The sequence below is a fragment of the Blennius ocellaris genome (genome assembly GCF_963422515.1).
Source record: "Blennius ocellaris genome assembly, chromosome: 7".
NCBI classification, from domain to species: domain Eukaryota; kingdom Metazoa; phylum Chordata; class Actinopteri; order Blenniiformes; family Blenniidae; genus Blennius; species Blennius ocellaris.
In genome coordinates, this window is record NC_137656.1 from 12,571,509 (window position 1) to 12,594,977 (window position 23,469).

At 40.1% G+C, this 23,469-nt stretch overlaps 2 protein-coding genes across 2 annotated transcripts; both read left to right on the forward strand.

Moving 5' to 3' along the window:
• Positions 1–1,709: 1,709 nt before the first annotated feature.
• Positions 1,710–17,261, forward strand: me2 (malic enzyme 2, NAD(+)-dependent, mitochondrial). Its single transcript, XM_080500142.1, has 15 exons — positions 1,710–1,850; positions 5,797–5,952; positions 9,716–9,849; positions 9,955–10,104; positions 10,618–10,693; positions 10,998–11,159; positions 11,267–11,480; positions 12,380–12,477; positions 12,596–12,709; positions 12,879–12,990; positions 13,358–13,500; positions 13,587–13,689; positions 13,936–14,006; positions 14,524–14,622; positions 14,755–17,261. Exons 2-15 carry the CDS (start codon positions 5,839–5,841, stop codon positions 14,914–14,916), a joined length of 1,752 nt encoding a protein of 583 aa, XP_080356268.1. The 5' UTR covers positions 1,710–1,850; positions 5,797–5,838; the 3' UTR covers positions 14,917–17,261.
• A 615-nt stretch (positions 17,262–17,876) lies between these two features.
• On the forward strand, positions 17,877–21,668 carry elac1 (elaC ribonuclease Z 1; the record flags this gene model as incomplete). The annotated part of the gene is made up of 5 exons (XM_080500120.1): positions 17,877–18,033; positions 18,420–18,626; positions 19,239–19,297; positions 19,639–19,849; positions 20,169–21,668. The coding sequence occupies 5 exons, from the start codon at positions 17,877–17,879 to the stop codon at positions 20,660–20,662; spliced, it is 1,128 nt and encodes a 375-aa protein (XP_080356246.1). The 3' UTR covers positions 20,663–21,668.
• Positions 21,669–23,469: the final 1,801 nt, after the last annotated feature.

Genomic DNA, 23,469 nt, shown 5'->3' on the forward strand with positions numbered 1-23,469 from the left:
GAATGTTTTGACGTCTTTCAGTTACCCCCTTTGACCAATTTGCAGTTGGTTTGCAAGAAGACTTTAAAGTCCTCAAACGTAACGTCAATTAGCTAAAACTTCTCATTTCAAATGTTGGTAATGCACATAAAAAGGTCAACTTATAATACACTTTGTGCTGGCAAACTGCAGATCTTCATTTGTACAGCATAATGTGACATTTGAAGGACTGAGACATACTTGACATTTTTTCATAGTATAAAAGAGCAAATCCAGGAGTATTTGTTTTATATTCACAATAAAGCACATGTAGTTAGCACAGTCAGACATACAGGATTGAACGATCCTCTGTCATTAACCATACCTGGTTTGCTGGGCAAACTGAAAGAAGTACTTAAGTAATGAAGACGTACTTCCTCTGTCTATAAAGTACAAAATCTGTTTTGCATTCCACCAAACACACGAGAAGTTTGTTTTTATCTCATGCAGGTCTGATGATCACAGTCTGCATCATATAGTTCCTTCTGCAGGTAACGTGAGCCAGCAATAACATCAGTGACAAGCAACACAAACACACTGTAACACATACAGAGTCAAAAAGTAATTGTTTTAAGTGTGTAAAGCAATGTGAAAAATGTGCCTCAGTAAACCTCAATGCTTCCAGCTTGCTGAATGTAACAAACATCCTGCCCCCTCTTCTGCATGGCTATGCGAATCGCATAAATGCTGTTTTTACTACGTATCACTTTGTGAAGCAGTACAATTTTTGTGAGCTCTTATTTCTTTTGTACTCACGCTTCAAGCAGACCTCGGCTAGTCATTTGACAAAAACGGAGGTTTTTAAATGCTTGGTATCGACTGATAGTATCTCTTTTTGAAGTCTCTGTTTTTGCTGGAAAATTAATAAAACAATTTAAAAACTCTGATATGACCCTTTTTTTAAAAAATGTATTGGCTTAACTATGGGTGACAGCAGGGTAAATAGGTCACCAGTCCATCACAGCGAGAGACATCCACACACACACTCACATTCATGCCTATGGGCAATTTATTGCTACCAATTTAAAGTGCGAAATCTGCTTTGTTTGTCACTTAAGAGTGAACGTTTCATTGATGTAGCTACAACTGTCCATCACAACAAAGCCTAAGCTGTTCAAAAGGGAAGAACAAAGGAACCACCAAGACTTATATATATATACACACACACACAAAAAATTGGGTTGAAAAACTTGAAAAACATGTATGCTCACAACAACAAGGCCACTTTTGTATCAAAAACAAACAAACAAACAGCTCCTTGTCAACATGCACATTTCACGTGAAGAAGCTCAGCCCAAATTAGAATCCACAACCTTGCTCTGCAGTAAGTCACCACACAACTCAAGTGAAATAAAAATAACATGGAATGTCAGTGTGCGAAATAAAAAGTTAATATTACAAATATTGTATATATTAATCGAAGTATTCTATTGCACTTTTATCAAATTTCAAGATAAGAGAGTTACATGTATGTATTTTACTGCTTCCAAAAGCTTTGTAGTTTTAAAATGAAGGTCGACAGCCACATCTTACACATCCCTCTGTGAAAGCGTTTCAATAATTACGGTAAATGGGCTTGCCTTAATATAATCTCGCGCGTGTTTTAGGACTTTACGGGAGCAGAGAGGCGGCCTGTGATTGGCTGAGCCGTCCTTTTCCTTCAGCGCCTCCTCTCGCGTGGCTCTCGCGCTGCTCTCCACCGCCAGCAGATTGCTGTTTCTCTCCGCTGGTAAACCGGCGTTCAAACCACGGCGAATATCCTCGGAAATATGCTTCACAAACAGTGATTTCACGAACGGCGGGAGCGTCAGTGTCATTATCTTCGAGAGCAGGTAAGACAGGCCGTCATTGTGTTGATAGATAGATTTTGTCGTCAGTGTGTCATCGAAGAACTTCCTCTATTTGTGCCAAGATGTAACGAGCAGTGTCCGGATGGATGACAGCTGGAAGCTAAAGGCAGCTCAGGAGAAAGTGTCAGGATTTACAGATAATATCCTGTAAAGTCTGTGAGCTTTCCATGTTGTTCACATACTCCCTGAAACCTTTAATTCATTATCACCTTAGGTGCGAGTCAGTTTGAAGCGAGCCACATATTAGCTTGTTTGCTTGTTGTTTGTTTGCTGCGTTGTTGTGGATGCATTGTGAGACTCGCTGGGTTAGCTTTTAAATTGCCGGCTGCCTGCAGGTGTTTCTCCTGAATCACGTCCACAGATAGTATATTTCTGCAGCGCAAACCTAATAATGCTGAACACTCCCTCGTCTTTCATCACCTCTCACGCAAGGTGGACACTGGAGGAATGCATCAATGTACTACGTGAACCACGTGTGCAAAGGTCAGACTGACTCAAATAAGACGGAGATAAACTAAAATAATGCAAAGCGAGGATGTAACTATTTTCTGAAACGACCAGAATAAGACACAAATTAATTCAAATTTAATTGTAAATGATTTAACAAGGAAAAACAGTACGGTTAGAGAACAAAAAACTCATCAAAACGATTATAGGTGTGCCACAAAATAACCCCTCGAGCATGTGTAAAATGATCCAAATGGGACAAAAATAACCAGCATTTCTGACAACATTTCAAATGTATGCAGGCCATTTGCAACGCCAAAGACATTCAGCAGCCTTGTGTTGGTTTGTTTGTTTTGTTTCCATCAGTCGGAATATCTTTCTTCCCAGTGGTAAGAACCTCCTCAATGTGAGAGTTGGATCCAGAGAGCCATACTGTGAAACATCTGTTCAGTAAAGCCACTTTGTCTGATTGTCTGTTAAAATGATATGGTATCATAAAAATGTAATAAAATGTGGTTAAAGTTGATCTCTGTCGAGAACAATCCTCTGAGACCATAAAAACACTTGAAAGCTTCTCTGTAGGTGTGTTTTTTGTGTTTGACTATGCAACATGAAACCCCCACTGAAAAAGTACAATAGGGAGCACTGTCTACTATTCATCACTTTAACTGTTACAGCTAACATTATACAAACAAGTGGCTTTTTAAGACCTGGTTGGATTGTATGTTCTTCCCATGTTAAGCATTAATTAAGAGTAGTGCAGGAAGTGAAAGGTCTTGTATTGACTGGAACTGCCAAAAGAGTTAATAAACCGGACTTTTGTCCTTTCGGCAAAAGGAAATACTTTAGATAAATTCAAACTTTGGCAAATTAGTGGAGATGTGAAAAGCAGTTGTCAGAGCTCCTAAAGATCTGTCTGCTGTCTTCAGTAGTGCAACTGTTTTCTTGGTAGTACACCACCCTCTTTGCCAGTGCTGTTGGCATGCAAACAATTACAAGTAGAACAGACTAGTTTACTGGCTGAGAAGCTGTTCACTCCCAGTTTTTTTTAAACCATGCTACAAAGCTGGCCCGTGTGCAACAATTTCCTGGTTATTTGGCGAAAGTGCCAAGAAAGCAATTTACGGACATTCTCAGAATGCTGGTTTTCCCCTGGAGGTGACAGTGATTGAATCAGCGAGAAACGGAAACAAAACAGAATTTATTGACTCTGCTGTCTCAAAGATGAGCTGATCATGTGTTCGAGCTTTGCTTGATAAGAAGGTGTGTACAGCACAAAGTCTGGAGTTCACTGAGGCTGCATCAAGGCGGTTTCCTCCCAATATCACACCCACAGATCATGGAAATGTTTGCAGGCTGCTGATGCTGCTCACACAGCCCGGCTGCTTTGATCCCGCTGTTATTGCTGCTTTCCAGACAGTAGTTTTGGGATGGATTATAGTGAGTCGTAACCCGACCATCTGGTCATGCTTGTAATTTCCTTAATCAGATATTGTGGTCAAAGAGAGGAGCACATGATACTGAATCCTGTGCTTCCTCCTCTGAATCGTCTCTTTAACAACGATATTCAAGCGACTGATGAGTTACAGTGAACGTTTACCACTAAATATTAAAAGTCAGAAGTCAACAATTGTGGCTTGAATACACCACAAGGATTCTTTTCAGAGAAGCACAATTTCCATGTAAGCTTTGATATAACAGCTTTTGGAAAATATGTAAAATTTTGGATTTCTCCTGTGTTGGTGATTAGCATTACGTTCACAAACAAGAGATAGACGAGGGCAGGAAATAGTGACTGCGCAGACAAAAGCAGCCTGTTGCTGTAGCATGTCTCAGTAAGATGATCTTGTCTTTTTTTTTCATGTCCTTTAAACCTAAAAATCATATGTTATTCCACTTTTGTAATGAAAGTAACCGTACAGCTGTATGCGTTTTGTACAGGGAACTAAATCATAAACTGTATTTGTTGACACAACTTAAAGGTGCAGTCTCTTTTTTCATTAGTTGCAACTTGTTACTGAAAAAGTCGGTGAGAACAAATCTACATCTTTAATAGATTGATTACATTGTTTTTTTTTCTAGTGTCTGTACTTTCTGGCTTGATGAGAACCAGGTACAGTTATGTCTGAATGGTTTATGATAAAATTGTCCTAGTAAAACTCTCTGGTAGGACAATGGTTGCTGCTTGTAATTGTTGGCACTCTAATTGAAGGTTCAATCAGGCTCATAGTAGTACCGTCAGAAAAAAAAAAAGTTACCACTGCAATTTTAGAAAATGACTAACTTTTTGATTGTGTTAGATAGTTGATTGCACAAGAGGATGCAGTGAGGCCGCTGCTTGAGCCAGCATGTTTCAGTTTGCACTTTAAAAGAAGAAATTCCAGGTTGTTCATGATATGCTTTGTTTTGGACTATAACAAAGACTTTAGGGTTGTTGTGAGTTGTAAGTTGTTGTGCTTTGTTTTAACTGGTCTGGTGCAATGTATATGAAGTGGGGCTTCACTTGGCCCCTGAACAACCTCAACACAGCATAATACAATCCAGCAGCGAGTCACAGGTCACATGCATGACATGGTGCTGACAATGATGATTCTATTCCAGGCCTCCAACAGCAGCTGAAAGTAGGGTAGGGACTCTTGTGTCAAGTGAGCATTCATTTTCGAAAACTTACCATCCCATTCTGTTTTCTGCTTTTTATTTATGGATTTATTTGAGTTGTTTTAATCCCCAAAGACAAGAACTGGTCCATTCTTTTGTTTGGTCTCTCGATGCTACAGAAGATTTGTGTGGTCATTAGTTGGAGTTTGCTTCGTGATGCGTGTCTTTCACATCCATTCCCTGTTGGCTGATGTTGCCCTGATTTATCTCGGCCGGGGTCTTCCTGCAGAGCTCTCCGCAAAAGGGATTAAGACAATCTTTCTAAGCTTTGTTTCTCAGACTGCACACTAAATCACTGCTGACCATGTCGAGATTAACAGTGGCCACTGCCGTCAGCATTTGTAATCCTCAAGGGTGGGAGAGTGCACACTTCCAGAGTGCAGTTGTAGTGAAGAGGTGTGTCAGTGGGGTGAGAGTCTTCACGGCTGAGAGCTTTATGTCCTATCAACAAGATACGATAGGGGTCTGATGTCATGTGTCCATAGAGCATTTCCGGCAATCACTGTCATAGGGAAGATGCTCATGTTACATAAGGAACAGCATCTTGTAAAACCTGTACCATAACAGATCACTGATCACATGATCTGTTGTCGTGATTCTGGGAGAGAGCAGACAAAACACAAAACAATTGTCGGAGGGGAAAGTTTGTACTAGCATTGACTATTAATCTCTCATTGACTCTTGCATCTGCTCTGAAATGCTTCATGGATACAGTTCAGAGGTAGTAACAAGCATTTACTCGTTCAAAGTGTTGTGATTTCCAGCACAGATGAAAGAAATGTTGGTTGGTCATTCAGTAAACCCTACCTATCTTCTTTCTTAGAAACCTTCCACCAGCAGACCTTCCCCACCAGTACAGTGCACCATGTTGTCCAGACTGAGGGCGACCTGCTCCCTGAGGCCTTGTGTCTCTGCTTGCAGATGGGCTCACACCAAAGAAAAGGGGAAGCCTCTCATGCTCAACCCTCGCACCAATAAGGTATGTGGATTACCGTATTCATTTTTCACAATTTCAAAACATATTGAGTTCATTGGACGTTGTTTTTCATAAACATGTCCTTTACACTGCCATCCCATTTCATGCAGATCCAAAATATTTTATTCATTGTTTGTTTTTCAAACTTTCAGCCTTGCTTGCAGGTTGTGAATAGAGCACATACATTTTCCTAAAGTCTTATCTGGAGTCGAGATAAATACAATTTGTGTGTGTATGAAAGGGCTCCTTCTGATTGAGGTTTGACTGTTCATAACTGTTATGAGAGCCTAAAAACTCTCAGAAAAAAGACTCGTATTCGAGTCTTAAAGTGATAGAGCCACTGCCGTATGACAGACGGGAAGTAACAAAAATGTGCTGACATGACTGTCCAGTATTGAGCTACATTTGATCTTAAACACATTATTCTGAACGTTGTATTTAAGCTATTTTTTCCTGATATGAACCCGCAGTGTATGTCTTCTTTTGAGAATGTTGAATATTCAGTTCAATTCTATTCCGTTGGCACCAAATAAAACACACTCATTTAAAATGACTTTTACAGAGGAAACACCCAACAATTCCACATGAAAGCAAAAGCAACGGTAAAAAGGAATTACTATGTGACTATACAGTCTCTATATGTTAAATTGTTACCTAAAGAAATTCTCTCATTAGCTACTTATGACTATTAAGGATATTAGGTTCCATATCTGGACTCAAACGTTCATACTGTTACTAAATTCTTTTTTGCATCTCCTATGATTCCAATTAGTTTTTTTCCTCTCAAAATAAGTAGGATCTCACTCATCAGTGGCTTAATGGCTGGAGTGGTCTGATGGAATTGTTCTTCAATGTACTGTATTTTGACTTAAGTTACTTTGAGTCATAGAATTGAAGCCTTTGGAATTTCCGTGTCAGATTTATCAAATGTTAAAGTTGCAAATGACATTTGTAACCTGAGTCTTTGGGCTTCATGAGGTGACATGGTTATCTCACTCCCTCCCTGCACGGGCAGGTTATGCCCCACTTGGCTCAGACACGTTGGACTAAATATAGACATTCCAGTCCACATTTCAAGTGCTCACAAGCCAGCTGCTTACTGGTCCCATTGACCAGTGTTACTGGAGCCTGTTTGAAGGGACCACCGTCCCTACATGTGTTAGAATGGTCCAACACTCCTCATTCAAATCAGTGGCTTAAATCGGGCTTCTGCAGAGTTTGATAGCAGCACATTGTAGGTGGACTAAGATCAGACCAACAATGATCAATTATTGTACAGTGGGAAGTTGGCGAGTCAGTCTCTGTACTGTAACTCCAGTTCATTTTAGTCTCAAGGCCACAGGCAACCCAGTCTCTTCTTGAGTAAGCCAGACCAATAATGTAATAACCTTTGGATAATGTTTTGGACAACTTCAAGTGGTATTGTTGCTGTCATTGTAAAAACACATGATTGCATTGCATAACAAAAAAAACCCCCCAAAACAAGTTAATAATTTAAAGAAAAATAAGAAAAATGGCTGCAATGTACCATTTTATTTATTGATGCCCCCTGGCACCAAAAAGAGTGAAATGCCCACAAAGTCACTCTCACAGTGTGGCTTTGATGGTAACGATTCTTTATCAATGTCCTCTGCTATTCTACCTAAAATACTGCAACCCTCGAGTAAATATATCAGACACAAGTAGGGGATGCACCACTACTGATACCAGTATCAGGTATTGAGTCTGATGCTGCACGTACTTGTACTCTTTAAAAGACCCACTGGGAGTATTTTGGTATTCAGATGGGAATCAAACCTTACCGGTTTGATTCCCATCTGAATACCAAAATGCTCCCTTCCGATTGGGAGACGACTGCTCTACCAACCGAGCCATGCCATATTCAAGTGCTTTTATACCAAGATGTGGGCACAATCTACCAAATATCATGATATGTTTATTTATTAGAGCCTAATAATTGCTCAAGGACTGGTTGTGTTTAAGTTAAATTCCCCCTGTCAGAAGTGTTTACTTTGGATCTGAAGCATGGTGGTTGCTCATGCTTCAGATCAAAGAAAGGGCTGGGTTACAGTAAAGGTCCTCCCTCCCCAATGTAAACCCAATTGTCTGTTTCTCACACTACAAGCAAGCATGCCGCATGTAACTCAAACAAACGTGGATATGTACAGAGCAGAAAGGCTTTGAAAGTGCGCCAGCCACGATCATTAAGAGAGGAAATGAGTCAGAATGAAATATGTCACAGGAAAAACAGTGAATTAGTGGGTCACATTGAATTAGTTCATATTGTTACCAATATTTAGTTGCTCAAGGATTAATATAACTTCACAACTGCACACATCTTTTGGTGATTTCCATTTTAAGCGGTAGCCCAACTCTGTGACGTTCATGTCGGCATATTTATAACGGCATGAAGAAGACAAAGTAATCAACATGCTGTTTAGGCATGCACTATGTATACCGGGTGTGACTTGCATCAGCAGGCTGCCTTGTCATGACGCACATACTCTCACAACAAAGGCCAGTGTGTAGCAGAAATAATCAAAAAAGTCAAACTAATTATTTTGAAGCCATGGAATGCCTGTCCTTAAAAAAACCAGTGGAAATACTCAAAACTATATGAACAGTTAAAAAAAAAAAAAAAAAAAACTTTTGGCGATGAGATTTTTAACCACTCAATTGAATTACTCCATTCAAATATTCACACAGTACAGTTCCAATGGTTAATTCAACGTGAACAGACGGAAAGTAGATATCAGAGGTTTGCAGCTTGTTGCATAATGCAGAGAGGAGCGGGAGAGAAGCGATATACTCCCATCAGCATGACTCAGCAGTTTGCCGGGGGAGCCCCCCCAACAGTCATCACTCTCGTCACATAACCGGCCTCTTCCAGCGCGCCACACGCAGCGCTCCGCCCACATTTCACTCACACACGAGCCCATAAACACACACATTCACACAGGAACATGAAAAAGTTCTGCGCCCGCTTCTCACTTTCTCCCATTCAGTCCTTCGCAAAATGGGGGTGTTTCTTCACACTCTGTACTTCATTGGCTTCCTCCAGGTTACTCCCCACTGTCTCACCCCCTCTTCCTCTCCTTTTCGCTTCTCCAAAATTGCTTTCATCTGGTTTCCCTCCTTTCACTCAGCTGTCACTTTCCTTTTCAGTACAGAGCCAAAAGGTCAACCCCACCTCAGGGCACTCGAGGGGGGGGGGGGGGAAACTTCATCTCAGTGTGGAAACCGTTTTGTCAGCGGCCATTAAAGAGTCATTTCAGTGTATTCAGTGTTGCTTCCTTGATGGCAAGTCATTACTTCTTTTACCACAGACATGGCTTGTTATGTGTCCCCCAGTTTGTGATCTTAAATCCGCAGATCTTTAAATTTGCAGAAGCTTCTGCACTTCTTTTTAGCTCAGTTTCACAGGAGGTCTGATTACAGAATGATTGACTTGCCTGGTGTTGCGTGACTATGTTCAATGCAGGAGCTAAAAATTCTTATTATAAGGGAAATGTTGTGCGACTCTCAAGCCAGTGTCATGTGACGTGAATAATGCACCTTCAAAAAAGTTCACCCTGACTTGTGTGACAATCTTGCAACATTCCTATGATATTGCACAAAATGGATACATTTGTGTATGTTATAGTATTTTTGGTGCCGAACTTGTCACGTTCTTCTCAAAATCCAGTGATTTATCCACTGATTTATCTATGAGCTCATGATTTTCAGGTTCACTCCTATTTTTTTTCTTCTGTTTCGGTCTCTACAGGGTATGGCCTTCACCTTACAGGAGCGGCAGATGTTGGGTATACACGGTATGTTGCCCCCCAAAGTGGAGACTCAGGACCTTCAGGCCATGCGCTTTCAGAATAATCTCAAGAAGATGACTGATCCCCTGCAGAAGTAAAGACTTTTTTGAGCACGTGTTTATAAAAACTGTAATACTGTATTGATCATTTACACATCACTCTTCTGTTCTAATTTTTTGTACTTTCCGGTTCCACACAGATATATCTACCTGATGGGGATCCAGGAGAGGAATGAGAGGCTTTTCTATCGGGTGTTGATGGAAGACATCGAGGAACTGATGCCGATTGTTTATACTCCCACTGTCGGTCTGGCCTGCACGCACTACGGGCACATCTTCCGAAGGCCCAAGTAAGACTCTGTAATCAAATACTATGAGAATAAAAACGGCAATTGTTTTTTCTTTGTCGCTTCCTTTATGTCGGCTGCAGATGAACCTTGTTATTGCTCGCTCATGAATTCACCTTTATATTGCTATCCTGTCACCACTGACAGGAATTTCTTCTAATAACTATAACTCAGAGGCAGCTAATTATAGCTTCCATTTAAAAAAAAAAACAAAACGACAAATAGAGTGGGAATAGAGCTTTGTGTACATACACTACTCGTGCAGCACAGTTGTCCCATCACAAACAAGATTTTAAGATTTGTTTAAATACTGGGAAAATACTCAACACTATAAAAGTTATCTCAGAAAAAGGCTACTGCTCACTTCAGGATGATTGTACACCCTTTACGTTAAAATAAATCCAGGCATCAATACTGTACGAGTAATGCATTCTCTTTTCCAATCATTAATGTTTTTACTGTCATTTATCTTAAGCATAATTCCTGGAATTACTGAACCGTTATCCCTCTCACCAGGGGTTTGTTCATATCCATCCGGGACAAAGGACACGTCCGCTCCATCCTGGACAACTGGCCAGAAACTAATGTTGCTGTGAGTACCTGTAAATGTCAGCACATTAATACAATTTCTACTGTGAAAAGAAGCCTCAAGAGGTTCATCCCTCTTAAGCTTGGAGGCAATTTTAGGTATTAAATGTTAATGCAGAGGTGGCAACTTTTAAACATGGCTGCTGCAGGAGGTGCTGTGGATCAGCCCATTATTGTGCACATTCATCTGATGGGAATATTTTTTAAATTATTTGTTGCACAAGTTTGCGCTTACATTTTTCATCTGCAGTTTTGCCCACGAGTTTTCCCATTCTCACTCTTTTTTTTCTTTTTTTTTTTTTTTGTAGGCTGTGGTAGTAACTGATGGAGAGCGTATTTTAGGATTAGGCGACCTTGGTGTTTATGGAATGGGAATACCTGTTGGAAAGCTTTGCCTGTACACAGCGTGTGCTGGCATCAGACCTGAGCGATGTCTCCCAGTGGCGATCGATGTGGGCACGGACAATGAGGTAGGAGTGCAGACATGGATGTTTTCTCATTATTGTGTTTGACGGATGAAAGAAAAAAAAAACACAACATGTTTCATCTTTATTTGTGCTCCCTGTGCTGCGGTCAGACTCTCCTGAAGGATCCGCTGTACATGGGCCTGTACCAGAAGCGAGACCGCTCTCAAGCCTACGACGATTTGATCGACGAGTTCATGGAAGCTGTGGTGGACAAATACGGACAGGACACGCTGATCCAGTTTGAAGACTTTGGGAACCACAATGCCTTCCGCTTCCTCAGAAAGTACAGGGAGAAGTACTGCACCTTCAACGATGATATCCAAGGTTCACGCAAAACACACCGTCTGAACACACATATTTTTACTATGAAATACACAATGTGTTTATTGGGAGAAGAATTGCAGTACCTTGTTTACAAAAATATCCTAAGATATTTTTAGGACTGGAATAAGTTATAAACTATTTAATCGACTGATTTATTTATTGTCTTTGTGTATTAAAACTTGATTACCAAATTAAGTTGAACCTTTTTATGCCTGTAATCATAATCAAGTCATCTTGATTTACTTTGATTTTATGAATTGCAAAAAAACCAAAAACAATATGCAACGAGTGAGTGTTTTGTTTCTATATTTCAAGATGAAATGTAATATCTTGCAGTTATGTGTTTTTGATATACTGCGAAGAACAGGTTAGAAATGTTTGACAAATCAGTGGCTTATTTTCTCCGCTTCATGGATGCTCAATTTTCTATATTTTACAAAGAGCGTACAGCAGTGGAGTTATTCTTATTAGAAGTACCTGTGCAAAATTCTACCAGCGCTGGTTGGATAGGATTATAATGATTTACTTTGTGCATTTTGGTATTCCTTACAATATTCTCTATTCCCAGGAGTTTATCACATCCTTACTGTGTGCTGCCCTAATTGTGTCACTTTGCTTTAAAAAGCATCAGTCCTATATAGATTTTAAAGTCCTGGCACCTGGATAGACATGCTTAAAGACTCAAAATTTTGTGGCAAGACCATTAAAAAAAAATACTTTCAAGGCAGTACAGAAGTGACTGTTTTTGATGTACTGCGAAGAACAGGTTGTTCTTGCAACAAAATCCTTGTTTCCTTGCAACGAAATCCATTCATGAGTTGAATGAGTGTCTGTCTTTCTGTCAGCGCTGATGCACAGACTGCCTTTATTTACTGATCTGTTCTTCCACGTGTTTCCAGGCACAGCGTCCGTTGCTCTTGCTGGTCTCTTGGCAGCTCAGAGAGCCACCGGAAAACCCATCACGGACCATCGCGTGCTTTTCCTGGGAGCAGGAGAGGTATACTAATGATCTTTCTTTTTTTTATCCCAAATTAAAAAAATATATATATTTACGTGCATTTCTTTTCTACATAAACTCAATAAATCTTCATATTTTCTGTGTATTTTCTTCACAGGCTGCGCTTGGTATTGCCAATCTGATTGTCATGGCCATGATGGAGACGGGGATGACTCAAGCAGAGGCCAGGCAGAAGATCTGGATGCATGATAAATATGGCTTACTCGTAAAGGTTTGTGGTTTTTACGCAGACAATTACTTGAAAACGCTGGACATGTCTGTGTGGCTTCCTCTGTGTAAGGCCTCCCTGTCTGTCTGGCTCTTTGGAAATCTGTTTAAGTCGTTGAGTAGTAATTGCTATTGATTCATGATGGTCACCAACTCAGCATCTGTGTCTCCAGGGCAGAGAGCAGGCGACTGACGCGAACCAGGAGGTTTTTGTCCACGACAGTCCAGGGGATGTGCAGAGCTTTCTAGATGCAGTCAACACCATCAAACCCACAGCAATCATTGGTAAACAAAAAACAATTCATGTTCTTCTTTCCTAAAGATGATGTCTGAGTAAGTTTTACATAATTCTCTAAAACACTCAAAAGTTCCAGATGTTATTGATGTTTTTGATTGTCATTACACATTTTACACTATTAAATAGAAAGAGGATGAAGGGGAATCCAATGTTAAAGTACCACAATAATATATTTGGCTAAGATAAATATATTAAAGAAAAATACGCTCGTATGCAAAAGACAGAATCAAGGAAAATGCATTCTCCATTTCAAGTCGTCTTTAAATTTGCCCGTGAGTGTTAAGTTTTATTATAACGCCTTCATTATGGATCATAACCTTGCAATGTCTACCTTTTCTCTTTTTTTTTATTCAGGTGTGTCTGGAGCTGGACGGCTGTTCACTCATGATGTCATCAAAGCCATGGGAGCGCTGAATGAACGGCCAATCATCTTTGCCCTCAGTAACCCGACCGCCAAAGCAGAGTGCACAGCCGAGGACGCCTACACACTAACTGATGTACCCATTTATTTTCTCTGTTTCTTTCTTGCCTCACTCGACTCTATACTGCACTCACTCACAACCTTTGTTTCTTTATCTCACAGGGTCGATGTCTTTTTGCCAGCGGCAGTCCATTTGGTCCAGTGACTCTGAGCGACGGCCGCGTCTTCACACCAGGACAAGGGAACAACGCCTACATCTTCCCAGGTGACCAAAAACAACCGATTAATAATCTTCAAAAGGGTGTATTAGTCCCTGAACAAGGTGGGGGGAGGGGCAACAGGCCTATGCATGTGCCAGTATTAAAGTGTTTGGGGAAAAAAGTGGTTGGAATCTCACCTTTGAGGAATGCCTGAAGATTTTGTCTTGTTTTGTTAGCTACTTATTGGTGCTTATATAATAGACTTGTCCCATTAGTATCTGCTTGATAATAATATTTTCTGCGCCTTGCAGGTGTGGCTCTGGCAGTGATCCTGAGTGGAGTGAGACACATCAGCGACACGGTGTTCTTAGAGGCTGCAAAGGTCTGAAGATATCGTGAATCTCTTCTGTAAACTCGCTGAAATCCTTTTTATTTTGTACCGGAGCCCTCACCACATCCTGCATTTTCTTGCCGGGTTTTTCCTTGTTGAATTCCCTGTATGTTCATCTAAAACCTCTTTAACCCTTTTGATGTCTCCTGTTCCCTCTCTCTCCCTCTCTCTAGACTCTGGCTTAACCGCTAACAGAGGAAGAGCTTTTTAACAGACTGACCCGTTTTGTGTCTATGCTTCCTTTTTCTTGGCATCATTTGGGTTCATGACACTGACCTCAGTGCAGTTGTTACTCACAAGCATTTCAACCAGTTATTCACAATATTACTGCTTGTGTAATTTTATTTTTATTGATAGAGGCAAAAGGTATTTATGTCAATATCTTAAATGTTGAACATGCATGCAAACGACTGTACATTTGGGATATGATGAAATAACAGAAGTCGGTTCTGTTCTTTGAGTCTTTGGAATCATTCCCTTGACTGAAATAATTTTCTATCCCTTTCAGACTCTTGCAGAACAGCTGACGGATAAAGAGCTTGAAGAAGGAAGGTTGTATCCTCCTCTGTCCAACATCCGAGAGGTCTCTGTCCAGATGGCTGTCAAGGTGAGTGTCGTCAAATGATTGACCTTAATTTTTTTTAATCAAAGGCTCAAACCTGGGGTGTTGTTGTGTTGTGTTTTTGTGAGTTGCACTTCCTGTCTGCCTCTCAGTATTGCTCTCTGTTCTTGACTGCAGGTGGTGGAGTATGTCTATGCTAAAGGCATGGCATTCCGCTACCCTGAGCCTCTGGATAAGGACTCCTTCGTCCGTGCGACTCTGTGGAACACCAACTATGACTCCTTCCTGCCGGACACTTATGACTGGCCCGGGGTCAGCTACAGCCCCAAGACTGACTAAGAATAGAGCAGACCCTCACTGTGCACTGAGTCGTAGTGACCTTCTCTTTCTTTTTGTTTTCCATTTTGATCAGTTTTTCAATGGATCCTTCAACGCAAACTCGCTTATGAAATATACCATAGCTGCAGCTTGATGTGAATGAGTCGTTTTAGGTCTGGGGAAACATTTGAGGAAAGTGACAGAAAGAGAAGGTCATCTGAACGAGAACTCAGTGTAGTTCTTTAACCTTTCTGCTTTTGCCTACACTTCACTGAGCCAGAGCGCCATCTAGTGGTGAAAAAGGCAATGTAGGAGCCTGGTTTCAATGCCAACATCTGTCATATTTTTTTTATTCTCTACACCCTCTTTTGAAAGTACTAATTGTAATCACTCGTGCATAAAAAAATCACAGGACTAAACTTCAATAAAATTGCGACTATTGGCTAAATGAAGTTCTGATTCAAAGTGAACCTGACATTGCACAAAGTTTATAATGACTAGTTACAATATAACTTTATTATTGTTGGCAAATCTTTATACTATTTACCATTAGTACCATGCTCTGTACTTTCAATATTGTTGAGGGTTAAAGTTGTAGCTACTAATTGCAACAATTGACTATTTGAATTGAATGACCATTCTATTTTACTATGAATGGATTTCTGCATTGCCTTTTTCACTGTAAATGGACCTGCTGACCCAACCAGCCACCTGGTGTAACACTTGGTGTAAGATTTCAAGCAAAGCAGAAGGTTGAAGAGCTGCATTGTGTGCACAAGTTGAGAAAAACAGGAAAAAGTATTTACCTGAAAGGAGAAATGAAGTGAGTCCTGCAAAACTTCTTATGAGTTTTTGATATTATGTGAAGGGAAACTAAAGGAAATGTATATCTAAAAACATTCATGATACACTGTACCTATAGAACACTTGAAGAGCCACTCCAGCATTTTAAATGCGCTTCACACGCTTGTATTTATTTTTCTGAAGTATTTTTTTTTTATGTGTTGCACAACCTGTCATCACAACACTCCCTTCGTGAATAATTTCATGACGTGTCCATCCCGACAAATGAACCTTGTTGTGTTACATACCTTCAAACAGTACAATAGAAGTTGAACAAATCCATGTAGTATGAAGTGATGCAAGGAAATGTTGTTTTTTCTAAAAGTTTGTCCACCATACTTGCACTTTTATTGGTAATGTAACGTCCCTCCAGTATTTATAAAGTTGCAGTAACGGCACCCATCTGAATTTGAAAATATTTATTTTTGTTATTGGACTACACTTTAGGGCAATATTCTGAGGATTATTCACTATTTTTTTCATTACATAATAATATGGTCACATTTTATGTTTTGACAATAAATCAGATTAAAGGCTCTTTTCAAAAGACAATTCTGCTTAAATAATATTTAAACCTCATGAAAATTTGAGTAATTCCACAAAAACGCATGAATGTTCTGGCCTTTTAAAATGTTTTTTGTCCTCGCTACCTCATACGATCTTCACTGAAACTGCACAATACTGGTGCCGAAAAGATAAATGAGTTACTTTTTTCCCCCCAAATGCTTCACGCGAGTTTGCTCCACAGCAGTCAAACAAAACCATTCTGCTTTTTGCTTTGGTAGATCAGAAATCTGAATTTTAAAATGCAAGAATAGTGCTTCTAAAGCACAACTAACTAGAGGATACAACTATAACTGCTGTCAAATACTTTAGTGCGTCTCGTGGCTCGAACACTGGCAACACAGTTGATAATGCTCAGTTATGTGGAATGCAATAACTACGTAACTTTGAATATAATCTCAGGTCATTGTTTTAGGGCCTGTTTAAAATCTGCTGCAGTGAAGTGCCTGCATGATTTCATAGTGTCTGTTCAGTGTTGCTTTGTGGTATAGATGTCACAACATGCTGCAGGCACAGATGACTCCATGGCTCTATGAAGACAAACCTTATTTACTTTCTATGCATCTCCAGCATTTTCTCCAACACAGTGCAGCTTAACACGTAAAATAGTTTTCTACCTATAACTTTTGAACCATTTATTTAAGAAGTGTAATGCAGAGCTAATTGTTATCAAATTGTCTTTCTGTGTTGATGTTCCTTACAGCAGTAGTCCAGCATAAAATGTTGCCATTGTTTGTCAGGTGAACGGTTTGTTTGTGCAAGCTCTTGTCGACCTTGTTGGGAAATACATGTTTCATTGAAGTATCCATTCATGTCGTGTTGTGACCTTTGAGTGTGTTTCTGAGGTTTATTTTTGGTACAAAGTAATATTGCCTTAGTGTATGTACGCAGCAGCTTCTTTGTGCTGCTTAACTACTCTTAATGTGCTGAAATTGCTTAATAAAATCTATTTTACCTTGTCTGTGTTTTAATTCTTCTGTTTTCTATGACTGATTGTCTCAGAAATATTTCAAGAGATGAGATCAGACTTCAATAATCCAACATGGGTGAATCCAGTCATGTGTTCAATTCAGTCCATTTTATGGTCGTGTAGGACTGGGTTTGTAGATCTGATGGGAATTAAATGATCTGTTGCATTTTATTTTGATGATCTATTAATAAAGCAAATGGGGATGGGCTAGACCCACTGTCCAGAGGATTTACTTTTTCTTATGTGATTGAAATGTCATTCGTGTACTCAATAAAATCCAAGGCAATGTACTTGGGGTATTTAGAATAATAATTTTACAATTTTATGATATCCACATTGTAATGTTACCCACCCTTCTCTGACTGTGTAATCCAATTTGACACTGATTGCCTCGAACGCTTTAGTTTAAAATGTATTGATAAGGAGTGATTAAAACTTGTCAATTATAAAGCAGCCAATCAGAGCCGGAGAGGCTTTACTATGGCGAAAGTTAAATATGACGTCATCAGTATGCGCCAGTGGAGCGGAAGCATGACCGGCTTGTCTCGCTGTGGATTCTCGCTGTAGATTTCCTTCCTACATTTCTCACTGTGTCGCTGGGACGATGTCTATGGACATCACCTTCCTGGGGACCGGCTCGGCTTACCCGTCTCCTCACCGCGGCGCCTCGGCTCTGGTGCTGCGGACGGAGGGGGAGTGCTGGCTGTTCGACTGCGGAGAGGGAACCCAGACCCAGCTGATGAAGAGCCCCATCCGAGCCGGTGATCCCGCTTCTACCACACACAGCACACAGTGCAGATTGAAGCTGATGAAATTTGTTCATGTAAAGACTGTAAGATGCGTTTCGCTCTATTGTTTTATTGTTGCCTGCGGGGGTGCCCAAATGTGGTCAACTTTTTATTCTTTAAATCCCTTAAATATCACAAGTTCAACACATTTCCTGGATGACACACACAACGTAAGTCGCAGTAGCATCGATATGTACTTCAGTCTGAAGAGGGATATAACGACAGCTTTGAAGAATACCTGTTATAATTATGCGTAGCACGAGTGGATTCCCAATTTGAAAACAAAAACAACCACCAATGGATTAAAAACGCTACTTCGTTGTTGCTAAATTTCTAAATGTGTTCTGTTTTCTTCGCAGGTCGAATCACTAAGGTGTTCATCTCACATCTGCATGGAGATCATCTGTTTGGGTTGCCCGGTCTCCTTTGCACTGTGAGCCTCAACTCCAACCCTGAGGTGCAACAGACTCTGAACTGCGTGGACATCTATGGGCCCCGGGGCCTCCGTCACTTCGTCAGGACCACACTCGGCCTCACAGGATCCCAGCTGCTCTTCCCTTATGCAGGCAGGTTCTAAATGCACAGCACCAGCTCTGAATCAAACTTGATATACAGAGGGATAATGCATAGTTAGCTCTTCACGCTCCACCTTCAGGATACCTCAATCTGACGCTCAAGCAAAAGGTTTTGCTGTTTTGTAGTTATTACAGTTTTTTGTTTTTTTTAACCTTTATGGTTCCAGTTTAATTCAACCTTCATTTACTTTTTTTCAACTTTACTGAAAGACAAAAGCAGCCTTAATAACATTATTAAGATGTGCTAGTATATAATTGGAGGACAGAGGAGGCACTTAAATTCTCTTTTGGTAGCTGTGACCTCATTTTATCTCCTGAATTCTATGTCAAGCTCCCCACTAGACATATAATATGGAGTAACTGTGTGAGTTCTAGCTCTAGTTTCTATTGCCTACTTATGCATTCATTTATCCAATCAATCTATTTATTTGTTGCCCATTTACTAGATCTTGACTTGCAATAATTCTATATTAGCTTCAACATTCTAACAGTAGTTATTGTTTGTGGATATTGTGTGTATTAAATTGCACATTTGGGGGTTTATTGAGCTCTTCGAACTGCATTGAACTGGACTCTTAAAATATACCATGTGCGTTGCTGTAGTGCACGAACTGGAGCCGACACATGACCAGAGTCCAGCCGAGGGACGCCTCAGCTTGGAGGTGAGTATCGTCGGTTAGTTGTAAAGGTACAATATATGACTAAATGCAACGGCGCTGACGTGAAGTAGTCATAAGACATTTTAATACCCGACCTTTTGGGGAAAGGGAAAGAAAATCTTTCTGGTTTATGGTTAAAGTCACAGTGACAACATGTACGCTTCATTTATTTGTGAATACACTATCTCAAAATCATCTCTGCTTGAAATATGAATATTTTATTAATACATGTCTAGCTAACATGCATTAGAACTTCAACTTCAATGGCTAAAATGAATACATCAGCGAAAGTGTCTGAAGATGTTTGGATATCTTTGTATGTATGCTTCTCTCTCTGTCTTTAGATGACCACAGAGTGCGGTCCGCTCCATCCTCAGGAGCAGCCAGGCCGGACGATCTCACTCGACGTCTCCACGGACTCGTATCTCCTCTTTGAAGATAAGAAATTTGTTGTCAAAGCCTTCAGGTTGTTTCACCGCGTGCCTTCCTTTGGTTTTTGCGTTGAAGAGCATGAACGACCCGGGAGACTGAAAACCGAACTGCTAAAGGAACTCGGTAAAAAAAAAAACCTCTATGTTTTAGGATCTCAAATTTTTTTTTATAATAATTTAGGGAAATGTGAAAAAAGATGTTATGAGACAAACTCAAAAATGTGCACATTATTCATTTCACTTATCACTAACTGAAAGAACTTACTCCACAGCTTAAATATCTTTTAAATGTGTGTGGGTTGTGGATATGTGGCATTGGAAGATTGTTTCATTTAAATTTTTTTCCTTCATTAAATTAAGTACACATGATTTAATCGTATTTCTGTTATCCTTTAGATTATTGTTGTGGATTCTATTGACTGATGTTGTTTTATGTACCTCAGGCATGAAGCCGGGGCCTTTCTATGGGCGTCTCAAAGCTGGGGAGCCCGTAACTCTTGAAAGCGGGCACGTGGTGCAGCCCAGCGACGTTCTGGAAGAAGCCATTCCCGGCAGGAAAGTGTGTGTTTTCGGGGACTGCAGCTCGGCGCCCAGCGAGGCAACGATGGGGTTGTGCGGCGGAGCCGACGTCCTGGTTCACGAGGCGACCCTCGCGGACGAGCACAGAGAGAAGGCGGTGGAACACGGGCACAGCACGCCGCAGATGGCGGCGGCGGTGGCTCGGACGTGTGGCGTGAGGAGGCTGGTGCTGTACCACTTCAGCCAGCGCTACAAGCCCTCCTCGCAGCAGAAAGACGGAGACGAGGACAATGTTTCGGAGCTCAAGAGGCAGGCGGAAGACGCTCTACAGGACTGTGGCATTGAAGTGACTCTCGCCGAAGATTTTCTGACTCTGCCCGTCCCTGTCAGGAAAAGCAGATGTAAAGAATCAGATTAAATTTAGAGCTACGCTGCATGTTTGGATTATGACTTACGTAAATGCAGTGTTTACCCATTGCACTTAACTTCACAATGATTTGAATACCAGTATTTTAAACACAAAACAAGATAATATATTATTGAAAGTAAAAAGTACTGTTGAATTATATCAAAAAAGTAACCTGTTTTAATTGTGGGTTTTTTTTTTTTAAAGATTTGAACATACAAAGGTTATATTTTGGTAAAATAAAGATTTTTGGTCCCTATGTCAAGTCTTTGAATTACAAATTACAAGAATAAAAACAATGTTAGAAAGTCTATTTGAAAGTAATTTTAAATGGTAAATTGTTGGTCTGTTTTGTGAATACACAGCTCTGATCTTTGTCAAAGTTCTGTTAATGTCCTTTCGAGAAAACTGGCCCAGTCAGATATTTTCTTTGATGTCTTTAAGACATACGCGTGTGGAGGCTGAATACTGGTTCAATGACTGGCACTCTCGCCTCACAATGAGAAAATCCTTGCATCATCAGTGTTTCCCTTTGGATTTTAGACTTTCCGATATTTACACGTGTGGGTTTTCTTCTGACTATTCTGTTTGTAATGATGTAACAGTCTTTTTTTTTTCAGGAAACATTAATTACTCTGTCTGTGAAGGACAGACGCTTGTGTTGGTCTGGTAAGTTCTTTCACAAAATGTATGTCCTTTGCTTGTAAAAAGTAATATTTTTGCATGTGGGCTATAGGCCTAATGCTTGTTTAGACAGAAAATTATATATTAAAATATTAAATTTGTCAGCTAATGGGCACTTTGAGCTGAATGCTTTCACTTCAATCATTTCATCGTTCTCCACATCAAGCAGAAGTTGAATAAACTAGGTCTAATAGGTCAAGAAACTATTATTATGATTCTTTTTAAAATTAGAATTAAAAACTATCAAGCCAAGAAAGTCCAGCAAATTTGGGCTCAGCAGCCCTTTTGGAGCCTTTCTATGAACTCACGTTTGGACATGCAGTAATAAACAAGATCATTAGCCTCCACAATTGTAGTGAACTTTCTCTCACTTTGTTCTTTTTATGATTATTAAATATCCACAGTGCAAGATAATGCATGTTAGGATCATATTATGGAACAAAGTAGTTGAAAATCTTCTCAAAAACAAGGATGAATGCACACAATAACTTATTTTGGTCTGTTATATCTGTTATTCATCTCTTGTCGAAAGGTAACACGTTTGCTTAGTGAAGAGCAGCCATGCATCCATTGGCCAGAAGGGAGCAGCAAGTCCTCACTTACTGATGTGGTATAAACTGTGAGAGAAGTTTACATGGAAAAGTATTGAATAAAGACGTTTCAACATATTCAGTCGTCGTGGTATAAGATTCCCTTTTCTCTACTGTATCGTTTTTAAATTATACATCTAAATGATGATGCTTGAGGCTTTATTGTCCTCATGGAAATGTTTTTGGAGACATTCCTCTGCTTCCCATTATGAGGCAATAAAAATATATAATATCGTTGTTGGTTTTTTACAGTACTTTGGGTAATAACCCGTGTTGAAACAGATACATGTTTCAAGAGCCTTTGTGACAATGACGGAGATCAAGAAAAATTTGAAAGTTAGTTATTAGGCAGAGTTACAGCTGTATGATCTCATTCTGACCCCTTGTGTCCACTACACGTTTCCAATTGTACCCCTTGTGTCTAATCCTCACTTGGTGTTGATGGCCAATGTTATTGTTAGATACTGCAGTACCTCGCACACACTTATGTGCTTGGGCTTTGCTAAGGTCTGGCATGAATCACATCTGTAAATGGTTTTATACAGTACCGGTATAGCACTTTTTCACCACTTGAGCAGTCCCCAGAGAGCCATGCAAGGCACTCAGTCCAACCATAGGATTGCAGGTTGTTCTCACTCCTGTTTGTTGCACCTGTGTTGTGTGGAAAACAGGATTGTATTTACTCTTAAACAGTGCCATGATTGTTTCTATAATGCAAATTGCCAAAATTACATTACCGGTAATGTACACCACGTGCAAATACAAACATGAATCCTATTGTAAAACTAAGAGAAATAGACAGACATGGACTACACATAGGAAATGTTTTACTCAACAGCTACAAGTAAAAGTACTAGTTTGTCTAGTCTCTCTAAAAAAAGTAATCCCTGGCATTTTAATGTATATTTACCTGTATCAATTCAGGTACATGTGCAAATCATATTTATTAAACAAACAGTAAAGTTTATTTTGAAAGACTGTGAATATGAAGCCATTATTTGTTGTGTTTTAATTCTAAACCGTACACAAAAATGCAGATTGAAGGATTTCAATATTAAAATTAATTAGTGAGCCTGCTCAGTATCAATGATTTTATAATAAGCAAAGTAGATCATTTGGTGTAAAGACTAAATAAAAATAGAAGTGTGTGTGTGCGTGCGTGTGTATGTTTAATCACATATTGGAGACTATACCTGCAAGTTGTCGCTTGTGTACAGTGAATCCACTATGTTCGTCTCATCAGAACACCTCAGCAGCCAGTACAGCGCCATCCTGCCGCCTTACTGTCGCCTAGCCATTGTCATGGAGACCATGTGAGTTATAGCTTTGTGTATGCGTGTGTGTGTGTGTGTGTGTGTGTGTGTGTGTGTGTGTGTGTGTGTGTGTGTGCGTGTGTGTGTGTGTGTGTGTGTGTGTGTGTGTGTGTGTGTGTGTGTGTGCATGCTTGTGTGTGTCTGTGTTTGTGCTTTACCCAGGGCACAATAGGCAGACTGACACAGAGTCTGATAGGGGTCATGACCTCTCACAGTAGGAAGCTCAAACTGT

Excerpts from the sequence above, each read along its gene's own strand:
- me2 (XM_080500142.1), top strand. The coding sequence starts at position 5,839 with ATGTTGTCCAGACTGAGGGCGACCTGCTCCCTGAGGCCTTGTGTCTCT. Across the intron at positions 10,694-10,997 it reads GGCCAGAAACTAATGTTGCT|GCTGTGGTAGTAACTGATGG; the intron begins GTGAGTACCTGT and ends TTTTTTTTGTAG. Across the intron at positions 11,481-12,379 it reads CTTCAACGATGATATCCAAG|GCACAGCGTCCGTTGCTCTT; the intron begins GTTCACGCAAAA and ends ACGTGTTTCCAG.